Source organism: Monopterus albus, unplaced genomic scaffold (assembly GCF_001952655.1).
Source record: "Monopterus albus unplaced genomic scaffold, M_albus_1.0 scaffold265.1, whole genome shotgun sequence".
Lineage (NCBI taxonomy): Eukaryota > Metazoa > Chordata > Actinopteri > Synbranchiformes > Synbranchidae > Monopterus > Monopterus albus.
Window position 1 is genome coordinate 117,936 of NW_018128145.1, and position 19,171 is coordinate 137,106.

The following is a 19,171-nucleotide window of genomic DNA, read 5'->3' on the forward strand; positions in this document are numbered from 1 at the left end:
GTGCATGTGAGGCGTCATGAGAAGGGAATTGTGTGTTTTAATTCAGAGTAACAAGAACTAAAGAAATGCATTTCTTGTCAAAAATGCGTGTGGATGCTGAAGGATCGCCCTGAAAACGCTCAGATGTCTGAAATCAATTGCTGAAACAACTGAAGGTTGAGAAGAAATGCTGAACAACTGTGGAAGTTGAAAAAATGTTGAATAATTATGAAAGATGAAAAGTAAAAGTTCAATAATTACTGTATGTAAGATGAAGACATGATTTTATTTGAATCCAAAGATCACATCAGCCCTGGAGACCATGAGACAAGCCTACATGGATGACATGATGCTGCTTCTGCAGATCAGACAAACACTGAGCAGACCGTACACTCTGGCCATCGTTCACCATAACACTGCCATCTCATGTCGGTGACATGAACAGTCATCATGAATTGTGTCGCACAGAAACAAACCTACAGCAACTCTCTGGATGGGTTACACAGGAACTTGAGAAGATAAAGAAATGGTGTGGCAGTAATATAGTATCTCTGAATATGGATAAAACTAAATTCATGGTATTTGGTAATTGCAGGTTAGACAATGAAATTCAATTGAATATTGAGGGAGCTAAAATAGAACGAGTACCTGAAATTAAATTTCTAGGTGTCATAGTTGATGACAAATTCTCCTGGAAATCTCATATCAGATATGTTCAGAACAAAATAGCAAAAAATATATACCAGTGAGCCACACTGTTGCACTTGGTGACATTCATGGGGTATTCTGTTATGTGCAGTGTGAGAATCTGGCAGAGTAGTGCAATCAGAGCAGGGATCACACACACACAGCTGACTCTTACTTCAGAGACTGTCCAAAATAAAGGCTGTTTTTAGCCATTTTTGTTTTTTTAAATAAGATGTACCCAGTGCAGCGATGTGGCTCACTGGTGTTGTTTTAGTAGTTTTTACAGTGGAAGTCTACAGCACAGACCAATATATTAAACCAAATTCTGAATTCACAGACATTACAGTGAGTATATGTTGGCTTTAGTCTCTGTAACATAGGAAACTACTTGTCTCATTTTTTACATATCAGTAAGACGCCTCCCTTTTATCTGAATATACAGTTGATGCTACTTGCAGCTAATGCACATTTGCTCTGTTTACTTGTTACAATAAATTCAGCATCACGTACACGCTGACCAGTCTGTTATTCTCTTTTGAACAGAAACTCTGATTCCACTAAAATGATGGTAAGATGATGTCATGGGGTAGGACTGGATAAGTCTGACTTCTTCCTACTCTGTTCAAGCATGTACTAGGTATAAGCAAATTGATACTGGATTGTGTGTAAAAATGGGTGTTGTTATATCAACTGTTTTATATGCTTGAAAGAATAAATAAATCAAATCAAAACCTTACAGCACACAGCCACAAACCTGCTGCGTCTCCAGCCTGAACATGTTGTGATGGTTAAAACATCTGATGAGCAGCTGAGCACTAACACTGGGGACACACAAAACTCTGATTAAATAACTAGGCTTCGTTTTGTAAGGGACTCTGAAATGCTCTGTTAGCTGGCAGCCAGCTCAGTTCACACACTGCTCACATTGCACCCAGTCTGACTGAGCTCTACAGTGTATGAGTTTGAAGTAAATTGTCTCAGACACTTTTGTTCGCGGTCTCCACAGGTCACATATGAATCAGAAACAGCCCCAAACCCAACATGGACAAATTAATTTAAAAAAAGGAATCAACCAGAAAGGAGTGGCCCTGTGTAGCAGACACTGAGCAGCCATGTTGGATCAGACAGTAAAAACAGGTTTTCACTGACGTCTGTTTGCTGATCTATGATCAGTTTAGAATCTGTTCTAAATAATTTCAGCCAATCAGCAGCATCATGGATTCACATCTCTCCAACGTCACATCGATTTAACGGAGCATCAGACCTGATGGAGTGGTGCAACACAACAGCTGTGATTTACAGACAACCCCTAAATGCACTGTGGCAGGTAACGGACACACCAGCAAACTATCAAAAAATACTTTAATATCATCAATATACTGAAAAACCACTAACAACAGTTCACCACGGTGATTAAAAGCCACATCCACACAAACTGAAACAGGCACAAGGTTTATCATACAACCTGATGCTGCTTTCATGTGCTGTTACAAATATCACAATTATATAAAACCACAATCAGGCAGTACAGTGAACATGGTACAAAGACTTGTTTAGTGGAATATCCAACGACAGTAATTTTGTTGCAGGATCCTGCAGCACCTGAAAGCAACAAATGTTTTTACTTACAACTTTATGAACAGAGAGCAAGGAGTTTATGAGGAGCCCTTGAAAGCAACACTGAAGCATAACACTGTTGACAATGACCTGCTGGAATACATGTTTCTTATAGGAGCATACTGCTGTTTAACTATGAGTCCTGTTCACATCATCTGATTATGCACCAGACCATCAATTAATCAATCAATCTTCAGATGGATTCACTTCTTGTTATCTGAACAGCTACTGTGTTTACACATTAAATCTATCTTTCCTGGTACAGTTATCTTAACTTAAGATAGTTGATCTAGAAAAGGAAAATGTGTGTATATGAAGCCAGTTTATGGGCTGAATGACCAATCTCAACTGAATACTGACATTGGCAAATAAAGAATAAGATAAAGTAAACCTTTCCAGTGAACAAATTGGAGTCTGTTACTGTCCTTATCTAGACCATGAACTGGATACAAGACTCCAAAATGATGCCCAGTCACCTGGATGAACATTTCTTGTAGAGTGCTTAAGCCAAAAAACAGATTTAAAAAGCTGAGAAACTTTTACACATATAAAACCTTAATGAATTAAAATGATCCAAAACACAGAGTAATAACTGAACTTGTTTGCAGTTGGAGCATCTCTTTAATAGCAAGGGGGAACCCGAGCTGTGAATTTGTTTTTGTCTGCAGTACCACAAGTGACCACTGGAAGCTTGGGGGTGCTGTGTCACATCTAGTATCTACAATTGGGATACGGACGATGTGATTAATGTGCCAGGAAGGGACAAGTTGTTCCTGTTTAATTTTGTCCACAAAATCAATATTATTTTGTTCATACCTTACTTGGAGGCCAGCTGCATGCTGGGAAATATTCACACACAAAAAGCAAAATGTTCCAAATACAAAGGGAAACATTTGAATCAGAATGAACCCTCCCATCTGCTGAAAACCTCATATCTCCATTTTGCAACAAACAGAATTGAATGTAAACAGGTTACAAGGTTTCCTCATAATGACAGACACACACTTACAGTCTGGCAGTGTGTTTTCCTGTTTGGTTTGGCACAGTTTGGTCTGAGTTTTGTTTAGTTTTGGTGCAGCTTGATCTGGTCTAGTGTGGTCTAGTGTGGTCTGGTCCAGCTCAGGATGTGTTTCTGTGGATATAATTAGTCTCTCAGCGAGTCTCGGTCCAAGAGGTGACCCAGTGTTTTGGTGACTTCCTGTTTCTGTATGAGGAGACATGCTCCTGGATCAGGAAACCATCTGAGTCTGTGTACTGCTGCTTGTTTTTACCCATAATCCTCCCCTGGTGGAGCTCCACAGTGTGCCATGCCGTCTGATGCACAAAGAAACCACACTGCAAGACACAGGAGAAAATGTTAGAAACCTTTTAGGTCCACTCAGCAGTAGGAGACAGAGGCAGCTGCACAGAAGAACAGGTGAACCGGTAAACAGGAGATCGGGTGCACTGGGAAACAGGAGAACGGGTGAACCGGGAAACAGGAGAACAGCTGAACCGGTAAACAGGAGAACAGCTGAATAGGATGTTTGTTTGATGTTTATTATTTTTCAGTTTGCTACCTTTCTACTTATAACTTGCATTTAATTTTGTTCTACTTGTCAAATGTGCAGCATCCTTATAAACTGAGGTCAACACACCAGAAGAAGTGTGAACACAGTGTGGACAAATGAAGTGAGTTGGCATTTCAGTTGTGTGGACTTTGTCCAATAACACTGGAGGCAGGTTAAACTAGTTAAAGCAGTGCCACCTCCAGCAGCTACACCTTTAAAGGCTTCTTATTATGGGTGTCAAACAAGTTTACGCATATTCCTTTTAATGCCATTTATTATTTTGACATGCGCATAAAGCACACACTTTCAGTGATTATGACCCTTGGCCTGCCCCATAGTTGGGGAAATCAGGAAGCGCTGCAACAGCAGAAATGGATAAAGAAAAGGGTCTTCTGAATGTTCAGTTCAGCTTCAAAGCTCTGCAAGATGGTTCTCTCGACAGGACGTTTACTGTTGATGTGAACTGTGTTACCACCAGAGTACACAGAGTCCCAGGTACCACTTAGTGGCTAAGCACACAGCTGATGCAGAGAGCCCCCTCACCCCTCACCAAAGCCAAACCACGCTGGATAGTTTGCAATGGAGACGCCTGGACAACTACAAGCAACAAATGGTCAACAGCGATGGCTAAATGGGCAGCTACAGCTCGCAGGCCGATTAACACTTTGGAGGATGAGGGTCATCTTAAAATAATTCACATTGCATCCAAAGACTGTACATATAATCAACTGACAGCACTACTTCTTATACATCAGTGACTGGTCCCAGAGTCATTTGCTACTGTGAAACTTTGACACAGAACTGCACTAAACTAACTAAAAGACGTAATGCCTGACTAAGTTAAAAGGCAGCAGGGAAAGAAACACAACTATAGATCAGCAGAGTTACTGACAAGCTGAATGATCAGATGCAGGATGAGTCAGAGGGGCTGGAAAAAGGGAAACAGGAGATAGAGAAGTTAGTCCAAAGAAACCATAACCTCTGGAGCTGAGGAGAAAACAGCCAGAAAGTTAACCAGTCAGCGAGCATTCAGAAACAGTAAGTCAGTTGGCAGCAGGTCCTTACAGCAGGGCTCTCTGGCAGCACTGCGCCCAGTCTTAGTGCTCCTCAGGCAGCCTCTCACTCTCCGACGGCTGGCTCTTTATGTGGGCCTTGTGGGTCTTTGCCTCATACAGCTCTCTGGTGCTGGCCCTTCTGAAGAACCCACACTGAACAGCAGGGGGCAACATAACAACACTTTACCAACCAGGAGGTGATGATGACTACAAATCCATGGTTTTATGGTGATGAGAAAGCAAACAAAAACAATCCCACTTCTGTGAGCTTTGGAACAGTTAGACCCTAAAACTACAACCAGTCATAGGATGTAATATTTAGTCTGGTCTCATAAGAGACGTTACAGCCCAGTTTACCTTCCAGAGTATCAGGCAGATCAGAGCAAACAGCAAGACTCCAGCCAGGACAGACACCTTGATGATCCACAAGGGGGCGCCGGAGCTCACCTGCTGCCCCAGCTCTGGATAAATGGAGACCACAATCTGCAGAGAATCACAGAAGGTACCACAGGAATTTAAAACCATGAGCAAATTAAAAATCACTTCTTTCACCAGTGGTACGACTAAGACGAGTCATCAGCATTTTGTTTGTTCATGCAACACTACGGTACCTCTGTGCTGTGAGATTGCATGATGATGGTCGGTTTGTCAGTCTGCAGCCTCAGAGTCGCCCGGCCTCGAACCAACACATGGTTCGCGTTGCCGTAGTCCTACATCAAACACACACTTCTGACAAACCTTTTAAACTTATGTCCCACAGCTCATGTACCACAGAAATTACTTTTGCCTCAGATGCTGGTTATAAGGCTGTGATTATTGTGGGGCATCAGTCCAGGGTTTTGCTCCACAGATGAATCTTTATTATATACACTGGTCCTTTACAATGATGGGAGGCCTGTGTATGTAGGTAGGTTACTGTCACTACTGTTACCACTCTACCTACACAAGCTATAATAATATGGCAGCGGACAAACACAAAGCACTAAAGCCAATATTAGCAAACCAAGGAAAATATAGCATAACATCACTATAATGCTTATTTGTTTTAATATCTGAATCTTTTAAACATACACACACCATTAACCATCCCCCCTCCCCAAATTCCTTAAATAATGAATCGACACTTAATGTTACATAACAACAAAGCTGGACTTACCCTTAGCTGCAAGCACAATGCATGCCAAAGCCCATCGATTCCCACAGAGCTGTAGAAAAAAGCTAACTTTTGTGTCTCTCTTCATGCAAAGAAAAAAAAAAGACTGAGTGCTGCCTCAATGCAGAGAAGTGCTCTCCTCACCTGAGCACTCTGGCTGCCTGTTCAGAACAGCTGACTCTCTGACTGACATCTAATCTGAGTCAGAAACTAGACCCAGTCATTCAGCTGGTCTCTGCCTGGCTCTGTCTGCTGTTTGCTACTGAGTGGGTCGTGGACAGCGGCTGTTTAGAGTCATGAATAATTCACAAAGAAAATGTCCCAGCAAACCAAACTAAGAGCTAACAGAGGCTAACAAAGCAGGGTAGAGTCAGTGACAATAGTTTAAAGGTGAATTAGAATATACCTCAATCATGGTGGAGTTCCACAGCCTGGCTCTGACAGTCAAAGTCGCAGTGTTGTTCATGTTGGTCAACGGACAGACAAACGTCACACATTTAGCTCCGTCCACACAGTCCTGTAAGTACAAACACACGATTTATAATTTGTTACCTAATTCTTTAAACAAAATTTAAATACAACCTGAATTATAAAACACTCTGAACCATTTGACTAAATGTGTGAGCTTTACAAAAACATCCCCCATTTCCTCATTTTTCAACAGTTTTCACTCATTGTGTTTCTTTTTTTAAACTCCAGGGCATTCCCATGTCTTTGTACCAGAGTGTAGGACTTCTTCTTCTGTCCCTGCAGGTGGAGGACAGGTAGAGTTTTCTGAGTCTTCCCCTCCTCCTCTGCTTCCTCTTCCTCCAGACTCCTCCTCTCCCTCTTCTCCTCCTCTTCCTTTAACAGCTGAAGCAAGACAAGGCTTTATTTATTTAGCACATTTCATACACAGAGGCAATTCAAACTGCTTTACACAGGCAAAATAAAAGAGTAACAGTGTTAAAACCAATAAGAATTAAAACCAGAGTAAAATCAGTGAAGATAAAATGAGGATAAAACATTGTTAAAATGAGCTCAAATACATAAAATGGAATTAAAAAAAACAAATGGACAAAGCAAAAGTTCAGAAACACGATAATCTAGCAGTTACAGTGGAGAAAGCAGTCAAACAAAGGCACAGGAAAACAGTAGAGCTTAGTGAAAGTGGCCAAGTTGTGGCTGTTTAAGGTCCTGGATTTCAAAGGGATGAAGAGGGACGCAGAGGGGCTCTTTTTATGCTAGGCAGGTGGGTAAGTTGTTTATGTGCCACTGAAAATCATTACGATCATTGTGATGTTGTTCAAGTAGGTAATAGCTGTGGTAATGTTACATTAAATAATTATGCTCCATTACCTGTGTCACATTAGCCTGTTTGCTAAATCAACCAGGACATTCTGCTAAATTGTTAGCTTCCAAACATATGTGGTTGTTCTGACTTCAGCTATAGCAGCTGCAGATTGCTGTGAGAGAATAACAGTGGAGTGTGAGGTTGAGTAGCCACAGTTTGTTCCCCAGTCACTAGTATCCTGACACATTTCCTTTGACATCAGCTCTTCCTCCAGTCGTTGGTATAGGTGCTGTGGTAATGCATGTTCGTTAGTTCTGATGGACATAGTTACGAAATCCTAACAGAAACAACGTGAATTTGTGTAGGTGCTGGTCAAAATGTAAACATTCTTTTGCTAGAATCGCGGACTATTCCTTTAAACCTAACCTAACCCTAACCCATGACAGTATGAGTGGACAATAACCCTCAGTGCAATACCTGTAAATATACAGGTTCAGTGTCTTAAGGGTTAGGTATTAGGGTTAAACCCTGTGTTGCCATGGTTACCGTAAGGTTGAGAGGGTTGACAATGTTGCCGGGTGGATTACAGCAAGGCTCTGAGGTGCCAGTCACTTGAATCTCTGTGAGGTACAGCAGCCACTTCTCATTGGACACCTCCATTGGCCAATCAAGCTCCACCACCAGGTTGCCCAGGTAACCCAGAGGCTTCCCGCTGACCTGCACCTATCAGAGAAGGCCATGGTTACACCTGTTCTGTTTATGCTGCTTCAACAGTCAGACTGATATTAGCCAAACCTGGAAGGTGAAGAGCAGCAGGCTGCCAATGTCCTCTGTCTTCTTCATGGCTGACTCACCAGTCACATGACCACTGAAGAAGGCAGAGCCTGGTCGATCAATTCTATCAGGAGAATCAACCAATAATGTCCACAGGTCAGAGGTCAGTACATCTTCATATCATACTGTTTAAACTGTAAATACGACCAATTCAGTGGGAAAACCCGTTGACGTCAGCCTCTGACTTCTGATCACAGTTACAGGGATTTTTCTGACAGTGATGTTATCTTGCTCCTGCTAATAAACGTGAACAATCTAGGGGTGTAAGTCACAACTTTCATCATGACACAATCTTATATTGATTTCTTTAGTCAACATTAAAACATTGACACCATAACACACTGATACAAATAAAAGTGATCAGCACTCATAAAACCAATAAAACTGTACTAGGAGCTGAAAGGCAAGGTAAGTAAATAAGTCTTTAGTTCAGATTTAAAGAGAGCAAGGTCAGTGACAGAGCGAAGTACAGGAGTAAGAGCGTTCCACAATTTAGGAGCAGCTACAGAGAAAGCACAACCAACCCACTGCTTACATCTTGGTCTGGGGACTTCTGGGAAGTACCTGACCAGATGACCCAAATGCTCAATCATCATAACGATAAACACTTTTACTGGCCAAGTATGTTACACACACAATGAATTTGTCTCTGATACAAAACTGAGGCAGCCAACTCATACACACACCAATGGCGGCATTGTCCTTGCAAGGTTCGATTTCCATTCTCCCAGTCCACATGTTGAAGTGTCCTTGGGCAAGACACTGAAACCCAAGTTGCTCCCGATGGCTAGAGCAGCACCTAACCTTCCATTTGGGTGGTGACCGCTCTACCCCGGGCCACAGGCGCCCCAGAAAATGCATCACCTCTGGCAGTTACATTCAAATCCAACGTTAACACTACTCCATTCCAGATAATGTGGCTCTTTATCTACAGTGACTACGAAGTTAGTATGTGGGCTAATCACCTTGGACTAAGCAGCAGTATACTGTGTCTGTACTTACAGAGCAAGGGATGTCTGCAACAAATACTCCACCAACATGGAGACAGAGACCGGAGACAGATCTGATTGCTCACTGAGCCTGCAGACACACAGAAAAACAACTGAATATGTGTCTGTAAAACGAGTTAGAAAGGTGTGTCGTGTAGAGAATTGTGTGTCCATGAGTGTCCTACGTGGACAGCTGCAGCAGAGCCTGAATCTCTCTGGTGTCCAAACTGATCTCAGACTGAAATATGATCAGCACCTGAACCTGAAATAAAGAATGGGAAGACTGATCGGCATAGTCTCAGCAGGTCTGCAGTACAGACAGTAGTACAGATAACAGTACTGGTATTACTACAGTGTTAGCAGTCATGTTCTGTACCTTCTGGTTGCTTTTGAACGGGTTCCCCATCTCACACAGAAGAACAGAGTCTTCAACAGAGCACTCCACTGCTGCTCTGATGCCCTCCTGAAACACAAACCAACAGGATGACTGTAACTGGTTCAAGTCAAATCCCTTCAAGTCTAGTCCAAATCCAGCCTCAACTGAATTCCCAGGTCCTGCAAATCTCAAGTCAGTCAGTCAACTCCTTAAGGGTATTTCCAAGTCAAGTTAGTTCATGTCTCAGATTCCTTTGGGCAAATATCTAAGTCAAGACTTGGAGTAGGTCCCAGACATTTTTTTAATTCAAGTAAATTTTATTTGAAAAGCCAAATCACAACAAAAATCAACAAGGCACTTTACATAGAGAAAACCCCAAAAGATCCCTCTTGAGCAAGTACTTGGCGACACATTAGGTTGACTCTTAAGTCAACCCTAGGTCAGTTCAAATCAAGTCAAGTCCCAAGTCTTTGAGGATAATGTAAAGTCAGGTCTCAAGTCCAACTGGAGTCCAGAATCAAGTGCTTTAGTTCTGGTCCAAGCCAAATGATTATAAGCAAATGGAAGTCCTTTGAGTCTCTCACTGCCAGTGACAAGGCAATAGTTCTAGTGGATCTGGGCCTTTTCCTTCAAGCTCTTTAACACTAATTACTATTTAATTGTCCGGTCACTTTAGTCCATTTAAAACAAACTTTTATTTAAAAGAAACAGTTGTACATCAAAGACAAAAAACAGGTGCTCAGTTGATACATGTTACTCAATTGCAAGTTTTGCTTGTTTTAATCTTATGGAAACAAATCAAAAAGCTCAGAGTAAAATGTTTGAGGTGGGAGCATGGATCCACTTATTGGAAGATTAGTGAGTCTCATTTTTCCTTCTCTCCCCTAAATCCTTGAACATTTAGAACCAGACTAAGTGTTTCTATTAAACCCTCCCAATTTAGCTTTCCATACTGTACCATTTGCTGCCTTCAAGGCTGAACACTCAGTCCACTACTCTGCTCTGCCTACATCCATAGCGAGTTCACAGCTTCAGTACAAATAACCACTCATCTGCAGAAGACTTGCTGCTCTACATTAACATTAGGTGAATCTCTGTTCCCTTATTTTATGGTTCCTTGGCCCTCCATCCTCACTTAACCCCAAAGTAATTCCAGTCCGCCAGGAGGAGCAAGGACAGAGGATACATGAGTGCGCCCTGCATGGAAGTCTGTTACAGACTGACATGCCCCTTTATCACAGATCAGTTTGTGATTGGACGCTTTGCATGCAGGATCAGAGGAAAAGGACCTCACATGTATATTTATTGTACTTTGAATTGTAAAGTTTTACATTGCACTGTTGTTGAGTAGAGTACCCATTTTTTCATTGTACTCCCACGTGTAATGACAATAAAGCCTATTCTAATTCTGATGTCAGTTAAAATGTTTCCTTGGTTCCTCTCTCTTTGCAGTTTCTCCTTGCATTTTTTTCCTCACATGTCAGCAGGACTAAGATGCAAGGAAAAGACACAAGTGAGGGAAATGTGGAATTATGATTTGGCTATTGTCTTGTTTTCTGCTTTATGAAAGCTGGATGACAAAAGACCTTTACCTTCAACACTTTTGTTCGAACTCCAGAGTAAATGAGTGATGGTGGGATGCTAACATTCAAAACGGTGTTATGAGCATCCTCTGCTGTCTTGCCATGTGATGGGGTGTTGCTGACATTAACCTCCAGAAACATTCGGTTAATGCTGGTGTTGTAGTGCAACACCTGAGTGCCCTTCTGCCTGGTAACACAAAAACATACAGATCACATCATGACAGCAACAGTTTGAGGTCAGTGGAGGGAAAAGCGATGATCTAATAGTCAGGTTAGGAGACCTGCCAATCATCTGATGAACTAAGTCCACTCAGGCTGCAGGAGAAACTGAAATTGTACAAATCTCCAGTCTGGACCCAAGTTCTCCAGGACCAGTCAAAATCTAGTCTCAAGTCAAGTCCCAGTCATGTCTCACTTTCTTTAGGGTATATCTGAGTCAAATGTTAAGTCAGGTCAAGGTAGGTACAAGTCAGGTAAGTGCAAACAAGTCTCAGGTCAATTAGTAAAGTCTTTCAGTGTATTCATGAGCCTTGTCGACAAGCCTGTAAAAATGGGTCCCAGAGAGAACCAAAAAGCACAAGAAACACAGGCCATAACAGTAGAACTGGCCTCTGAGGATCTGGCATCAGAAACCTTACAAGAAGGGCTGCAGTAGACTATTTAACAAATTGTCTCTTTTCAGTTAGAATTCCCACAAGAACAGCAAGAAGGTTTACAAGAAACAGCAAGAGAAGTTCGAAGAGAGAGGAGAATTATTAAAATTCTATGGCAGAATGCATAAAGTAGAAAAGTTAAGATAATCATAAGATGATTTGTGCGTGTTTTCTGGAGACAAGATGGTGCCTTGACTGGCTTTGCCGCCGCTTTTTTGCTTTCTCGTGTGGTTGTTGTTTTTCTCCTGTTTTATGTTGTTTTATTGGCCTTTTTAGAAGAAGCTTGTGTGTCAGCTGTTTTAACTTATGACTGGGACACGTAATTTCGCATTAAGGAGCATATGGAAAACGGCGGTATTACCAGAGATAAGGATGCAGAGTCTTTCCCTCCGATCTTTGAGTGCCCTGCGCTACCATCGGAGTACTTGCTGCTAGCCAAGCCCCGGGGTAGAAGAAGAAGGCAGAGTTGCAGGGCTGGTGTTCAGGCCTGGCTGAGGAAACGGAGTGCTTGAGGATTTTTGCCATGGTGGAGTAGGATTTTCCCGACTCTGGGTATCCGATCTTTGGCCCCACGGGAGCGGGTTTTGCTTCCTGTTAATATTTGTTGGATGGAAAGTGAAGACGCTGTTTTGTCAACATCGCGGGATCCAGCTGGCCTACCTGCTCTGTCTGCTAGGTTTGCTCTGTTCAATGCCCGCTCTATAGCAAACAAGGTCTTCATTCTTAATGCCTTTTTTATAAAAGAACATTTGGATTTCCTGTTCCTGACAGAGTCTTTGCAGCGGGAACAGGAGAATTTTCATCCGAAAGAGCTCTGCCCCCCAGATAGTTCCGTGTTCGGGACTCCCCGGGTCTCACAACATGGTGGCGGGCTTGCGCTTCTTTACCAGAGCCGTTTTTGTTGCAGGCTAATGAACACTGATATTTTTAACTCATTCAAGCTCCAAATGAGTAAGGTTGGGCACATTGACTCGTTTTATTGTATTTTGATTTACCAACCTCCTGGCTCTGCACATGTTTTTTGAGTTCTCTGATTTTTTATCATCTATTATTAAATTTCAGGGTGTTCTAATCCTTGGGGATTTTAACTTACATGTTGATGACCCTTCCTGCTCTGTGGCAGCAGAGTTTTTAGTGCTTATGGAGTCTTTCAATTTTAAACAGCACGTTTCTGGTCCTACCCATAAAAAAGGCAATACTTTGGATTTAGTCTTTTCTTTTGGATGGATATTGATCACCTAAGTGTTGCGGACATTCATATAAGTGATCATTGTTGTGTGCTTTTTAATGTATCTGGCTATATTTTGCCGCCTGTTCACAAAATGCTGGTTCAAAAACGTGTTCTTAATCAAGCTGCACTTGATGGATTTTTGCAGTTGTTTGACCCAAGTTCCTTTTCCAACTGTAAGGATACTGAAACATTTATGAGCTGTTTTAACAGCCATTGTTTGGATATTTTAAATTATGTTGCACCGGTTAGACAATATTCTGTTTGTCATAAAAAAAAAACCCTGTCCTTGGATGAATGAAGCCATCTGTTGCCTCAAAAGAGACTGCCGTAAAATAGAGCGTCTGTGGAAGCACAACAAGTTGGAGGTACACAGGCTGCATCTTAAGAATAGGATGGTGGAGCTGAACCTTAAGTTTGTTTGATTTGATTGGTCCCTGGATTGTGAAACTAATGAATCTCTCACTTGAGACTGGAACTGTCCCTAGTTATTTTAAACATGTGATTGTAAATCCAATTCTTAAAAAATCGAGTCTTGATCACTCTAAGCCAAAAAATTATAGTCCGATATCAAAGCTTCCATTTATGGCAAAGATTTTGGAAAAAGTGGTAGCAGGACAGTTGATTACTTTCATGGAGCAGAATAAACTGTTTGATGAATTTCAGTCAAGTTTTCGGAAGATACATTCCACTGAGACTGCCCTACTTAAGGTCTCAAGTGACATAAGGATGGCCACGGACTCTGGTCGTTATACAGTCCTGGTTTTATTAGATTTAATATCTGCTTTTGACATCGTTGATCATGGAATCTTGATGGATCGCTTCAGTTTGAATTAGGGCTCTCTGGATCTGTTCTCCAATGGTTCTCTTCCTACCTTAGCGATCGAACTTTCAATGTTGCTATAAATAATGTCATGTCTGATGTGGCTAGTTTGTCATGTGGTGTCCCACAGGGGTCAAGAAGGTGGTTAAGAATTGTTTTTATCACCTGAGGAACATCTCTAAATTAAGGAAAATGTTATCAAAGGTTGATTTGGAAATGATTATTCATGTGTTTTTTCTTCACGCGTTGAATATTGTAATTCCCTTCTTATTTGTTGTAATAAGTCAGCCTTAAATTATCTTCAGATTGTGCAGAAGGCTGCAGTGAGGCTTCTTACAGGAACCTCTAGAAGAGCTCATATTACGCCTGTCTTATATTCACTTCACTGGTTACCAGTTAAGTTTAGGATTGATTTTAAAATTTTAGTGCTAACATTTAGAGCACTTCATGGTCAGGTTCCTCAGTATATTGTTGATCTGTTGACCCCATACTCTCCAAAGTGTGTTCTCCATTCCTTAAGTCAGGCCACCTTGATGATCCCCAAAACTCCGTTTGAAGACTAGGGGGGACCTGTCGTTTCAGGTTGTGGCTCCTAGACTGTGGAATGCATTGCCCCTGTCTTTACACATGGCTGAATCTGTTGATGGTTTTAAGAAGCAGTTGAAGACACAATTTTTTAGACAGGCCTTTAGTTGATTTTTAGTTTTGGTTTTAAATATGTTTATGTCTCTTATTTTATTTTTTGTTTTTTGTTATATTATTTTGTTTATTCTACTTTTGTTGATCTTGTGAAGCACTTTGTGATTTTATGTATGAAAGGTGCTATATAAATAAAGTTTACTTACTTACTACTTACTACTGTTTTGATTGAAATAATCGTTAGTGAATGTGTAAGAATAAAATGTGAAAGGATTGTGATTTAAAAGGTACATTTAGAAGTCTAAAGTACATTCAGAATCTAAATCATAGAGTGAAAATGCTGAATCACAGAGAAAGGGTGGATCACAATGATGGTGGAGGCCAGTTATGGGCAGTGGACTTGAGCTGTGACAGTAAAAAAATATGCAATAGTTCTGAAGAATACAACTTTTCACGCCAAATAAGGTATTAACTGCAAACTGCAGCATCTGGCTGGATGAGAGGACAAAGACTACTGACCAGAATCCAAGGCAAAAAGAGGAACGCAGAGTTCTTTCACTGCTGCGGCTGGAGGCTCTGACCAGTTGACCATCTGACTTCCAGGAGACCGAGGACTGGAGGGGCAGTCTGGAAAAACCGCAGTCCTGGCTTGTGAGGGTGAGATGAATATCGGCGTGGGACGATGGAACTGTGGCAGAGCCTCACAGTTCAGCTGGAAGACCAAATTCCTGTTTAAAAGCTGATTAATGAAGAAGGGGTGATAGCCACTGCTGCTTTGTTTATGGGTGGGGAAAGATGGCTTGGAAAAAAGACTGTTTTTAGACATTTTCATGTCTTTATGTTTCTCAGAAGAAAGAAGATATGGACCAAAAGAAGACAGCTGTGTCAGACATTCTCATGTCTTTTTGGTTCCTGAGTTACAGAAGATTTGACCAAGAAGTACATGGTCTACCTGAAAATTTTCCATAATTCTCTCTGAGAGTTTAGAAAATTGAACCAGAGGAGAATGAGATTTTCCTGATAAGTTTTAATTTTTTGAATTATTATGTTTTTCCTTGTGAAAGCTTGAATCCTGGCCAAAAGGAAAAGGAGGAACAAACAATTGCCCAACCTGCCACCACCACCCCACCCAGAGCCAGCTGAGGACTGGTGACCGTGAGCAAACCTTTGACTTTTATTCAGATCAAGAGCTTAGCTCAGCCATAATCATTTTAATCAGTATAATATTTTAGAGTGATGTTTAGAGATAGCATTTTTGATTATTTAATTTGTAAGTCAATCAAGAAAATTACTGATGATTTTATGATTTTAAGGTTTATATTTTATTGCTCACTGCTTTGCTGCAACTCTTTTAAGCTTATATAAAAGATTCCTGAAAAGGTTTAATACTCTGTGGTTATTGAGTCAAGTTTGATGTTATTGACATTCCTATGATTTTAGTGGGTTTACACTTCCAAACGGGGGCAGCAGTCTAAGCAGAGTTGCCCAGACTTGCCTCCCCCTAGACACTTCCTCCAGCTCCTCCGGGGGGATACCAAGGCGTTCCCAGGCCAGCCAAGAGACATAGTCCCTCCAGTGTGTCCTGGGTCTTCCTCCTCCCGGTGAGGCATGCCTTGAACAAACACCTCGCTAGGAAGGTGCCCAGGAGGTATCCAAAACAGATGCCCAAGCCACCTCAGCTGGCTCCTCTTGATGTGGAGGAGCAGCAGTTTTACTCTGAGCTCTTCCCGGGTGACCAAGCTCCTCACCCCATCTCTAAGGGGGCATCCCGCCACCCTGCGGAGAAAGCTAATTTTGGCTCCTTGAACCACCACCTTATTGTGGCAGAGAGGTTTGAGTACCCAAGTGATCCTAGGAGCTATGTTGTCGGGGGCTATATGCCCCTGGTAGGGTCTCCCAAGGCAAACACGTCCTAGGTGACAGGGGAGACTAAGAGCAGTTCAAAAAGCCCTTTATGAATAGACTAAAATCAAGGACCATGACGTCACCCGGCATGCCGCAGCTGGGACCCCACCCTGGAGCCTGGCCCGGGGTTGGGGCTCGAATGAGTGCCTGGTGGCCAGGCCTCCCCTTATGGGGCCCGGTCGGGATTAGCCCAAACGAGTGACGTGGGGATGTCCTCCCGTGGGCCCACCACCTGCAGGAGGATCTGTAAGAGGCTGGTGCATAGTGGATCGTGCAGCAGTTGAAGGCAAGGGCCCTGACAACCTGATCTCTGGACATGGAGACTAGGGTTTACACTTTTAAGTGGTAATGGTTAAGGCCACATGTATAAGCATGCAATTCTCAGTGCTTGATTACCTAATTCCCAGTGTTGTACTGTTGAATGCTGCACATGATGCTCCCATGCAGCTTACATTCTCTATTATATCCTTTTATTATATTGCTGCATTTGTTGCTGCTTAAAGTGTCCTAGATTTTGTGTTACTTATTTGTGTTACATGCATAATTGCACAATGACTCTGCTGCACATGCTGCTCCCATGCAGCATACATTCTGTTATATGCTTATATATTTTTTTATTATATTGCTGCATCTGTTGCTGCTTAAAGTGCCTTAGATTTTGTGTTACTTATTTATTTACTTTATATTTCATTTGTATTTTGTGGCATTCATGTGGACGGCAAAGTAAGAATTTCATTATACAGGGAAACACGTTTCCTAACTGTGCATATGACAAATAAGCACTTTGAACTTTGAACTAGTGAGTGTCTGAGGTTGTATAACAGTTCACAGGGTTGACAGAAGGCCCAGATTGAACTGCTAAAATGATTTTTAGACAGTTATATCAGAAAAGGGTTTATCTAAAATATCCAACTGTTTACTTGCTACATAATACACACTATTCTTTAAATTTCCTATCCTTAATAACACCTTATGTCAACTAAATACTGTGCAAAACAAATATGGTCTTAAGTGTCCAGTGACACAGCTTTCATTGGTTATTTCAGACTAAATTTAACACTTCCTCAAAGAGCCAGAGTGTACTGGTTTATAAAAATTTCTCAGTACAGTAACATCTGAGGGTTTAAGGGGGTAGCTGCCACAATAACTGCAGGTTGTTGTTAATTGTAAGGTTTTGGGGTCTTATCCTGAATTAATAACATGAAAGATGGAGGTCTGCAGGGAACTCTGTTCACAGGTTCATGGTAGCCAATTACTGAGTGAAGATCTCTGTCATAAAACCTCAAGCAGTGTTTGGAGCTTTAATATGTTTCAAATATGCCACCTTAGTGTGAGAGGTTAAGCTTTATTCCTATGTCCAGGGGTTAGCATATTGTGGCCTTCATACAATGTTAATTGTAATCAGGAATCAAGTCCCGAGTCCTTCAGGCCAAGTTTCAAATCAAGTAGTATTTGGGGCAAGTCCACCTCAGGTTTCAAATGAAGTGCCCAGTCCTTTAAGAGATACTTCAAGTCAAAACTTAAAACAAGAATCAAGTAGTTCTATAAAGGTACTGTTGTCAAGAGTTTTAGGGCAAGTCCAAGTTAGGTCTCATGTCAAATCTTGCTGCCTTTTGTGTCTTTGGCTTTAGGGGTAAGTGTATACCAAGGCTCAATTCAAGTCAGGTAATTTTATTTTACATCCAAATTAGGCCTCAAATCAAGTCATCAGTTCTTTTAGGGCAAGTCCAAGACAAGTCCCAAGTCTTTTGGGGTGAGTCCAAATCAAATCCCATGTCTTTAAGTGCAGGTCTAAGTAAAGGCTCAAGTCCCAAGTCAAAGGATTTGACCAAACTCACAGCCATGCCACCATTTAATAGAAGACTAATGTAGCATGTTATCAATGGAGGTAATGGTAAAATTAGTAAACTAGAAGTTGTAGGCTCCAGGTAGACCAACCAGATAAAAAGACAAAAATCACCTGGAGTCACTGTGTCACATATTCCACAATAAAACAGATGTACCAAGAATTAAAATATGAGAGGTTTACAGGCTTATGCTGTCTTTAAGTGGACCTCCAGTCTGATGCAGGAAGGGTTCACTCACATGGTGAAGGGTTTCTGGTTCTCATCTGTGAACTGGGCTGTCATCTGCAGGTTACTATGGCAGCGGTTATCAGAACCACAGGCTTTCTGGATATGAATCTGATAGAGGAAAAAATTCAACTTCACTAAAAGAACATTCAAACAGTTTTACATGTGGGTGTAATTTAAACTGGAGTTCAGTGGAATTATATCGGTTATGACCTGGATTCTGATGTGTTCTTACCTAGGTACAGATTTTTTAAAAGGATTCTGATTTGGTATCATTCAGTTTCTGTTGGTTCTGAGCTGAGTTCCTCTGGTTTATGTTCACAATTCTAATTTTGACCTGGGTTCTATGGGTTCAAACAGGTCCTGATTGGTTCTGACCTGGGTTCTGATGGGTCGGGGTGTCTGGCTCAGCACAGGAAAGCGTTTCAAATCCTGTATGGTGTTTCTTTTCTTGGGCAGCTTCTCGTAGAGAGAAACATTCAGGGAGAATACCAGAGGTTCCACTTTGTTTTGGATCGGATTCTGACAAACACACACATAGAAGAGAACCTCAGCAACACAACTGATACAAGAAAGCGTTCGCTTTGTTTTTACCTTCTGTCTTAAGTTTTCCAGAATGCCCTTGAATGCACCAGCGGGTGGCCAGGTGACTGTTTCAGCATCAGCAAACACAGAGCTGACTAAACCCTGACTACAGGGTTTTCTGTGCAGGTTGATTTAGGTGAAGTGAAACCAGCTGCTGTCTGAAAGGAAAT

General features: G+C 41.7%; 1 protein-coding gene across 1 annotated transcript in view; it reads right to left on the reverse strand.

Annotated features, from left to right (window-relative positions):
* Positions 1–2,056: 2,056 nt before the first annotated feature.
* LOC109972654 (integrin alpha-3-like) overlaps positions 2,057–19,171 on the reverse strand; it is a 48,970-nt gene continuing 31,855 nt past the window's right edge. The window contains exons 17-29 of the mRNA XM_020621663.1: positions 18,795–18,938; positions 18,430–18,527; positions 11,106–11,283; positions 9,514–9,600; positions 9,323–9,399; positions 9,151–9,228; positions 8,110–8,212; positions 7,861–8,037; positions 6,762–6,893; positions 6,448–6,558; positions 5,500–5,598; positions 5,246–5,371; positions 2,057–3,618 (exon numbers count right to left, since the gene is read on the reverse strand). Coding sequence (XP_020477319.1) covers positions 3,436–3,618; positions 5,246–5,371; positions 5,500–5,598; positions 6,448–6,558; positions 6,762–6,893; positions 7,861–8,037; positions 8,110–8,212; positions 9,151–9,228; positions 9,323–9,399; positions 9,514–9,600; positions 11,106–11,283; positions 18,430–18,527; positions 18,795–18,938 — 1,593 coding nt within the window. The 3' untranslated portion in view covers positions 2,057–3,435. The remainder of the gene's footprint in view (positions 3,619–5,245; positions 5,372–5,499; positions 5,599–6,447; positions 6,559–6,761; positions 6,894–7,860; positions 8,038–8,109; positions 8,213–9,150; positions 9,229–9,322; positions 9,400–9,513; positions 9,601–11,105; positions 11,284–18,429; positions 18,528–18,794; positions 18,939–19,171) is intronic.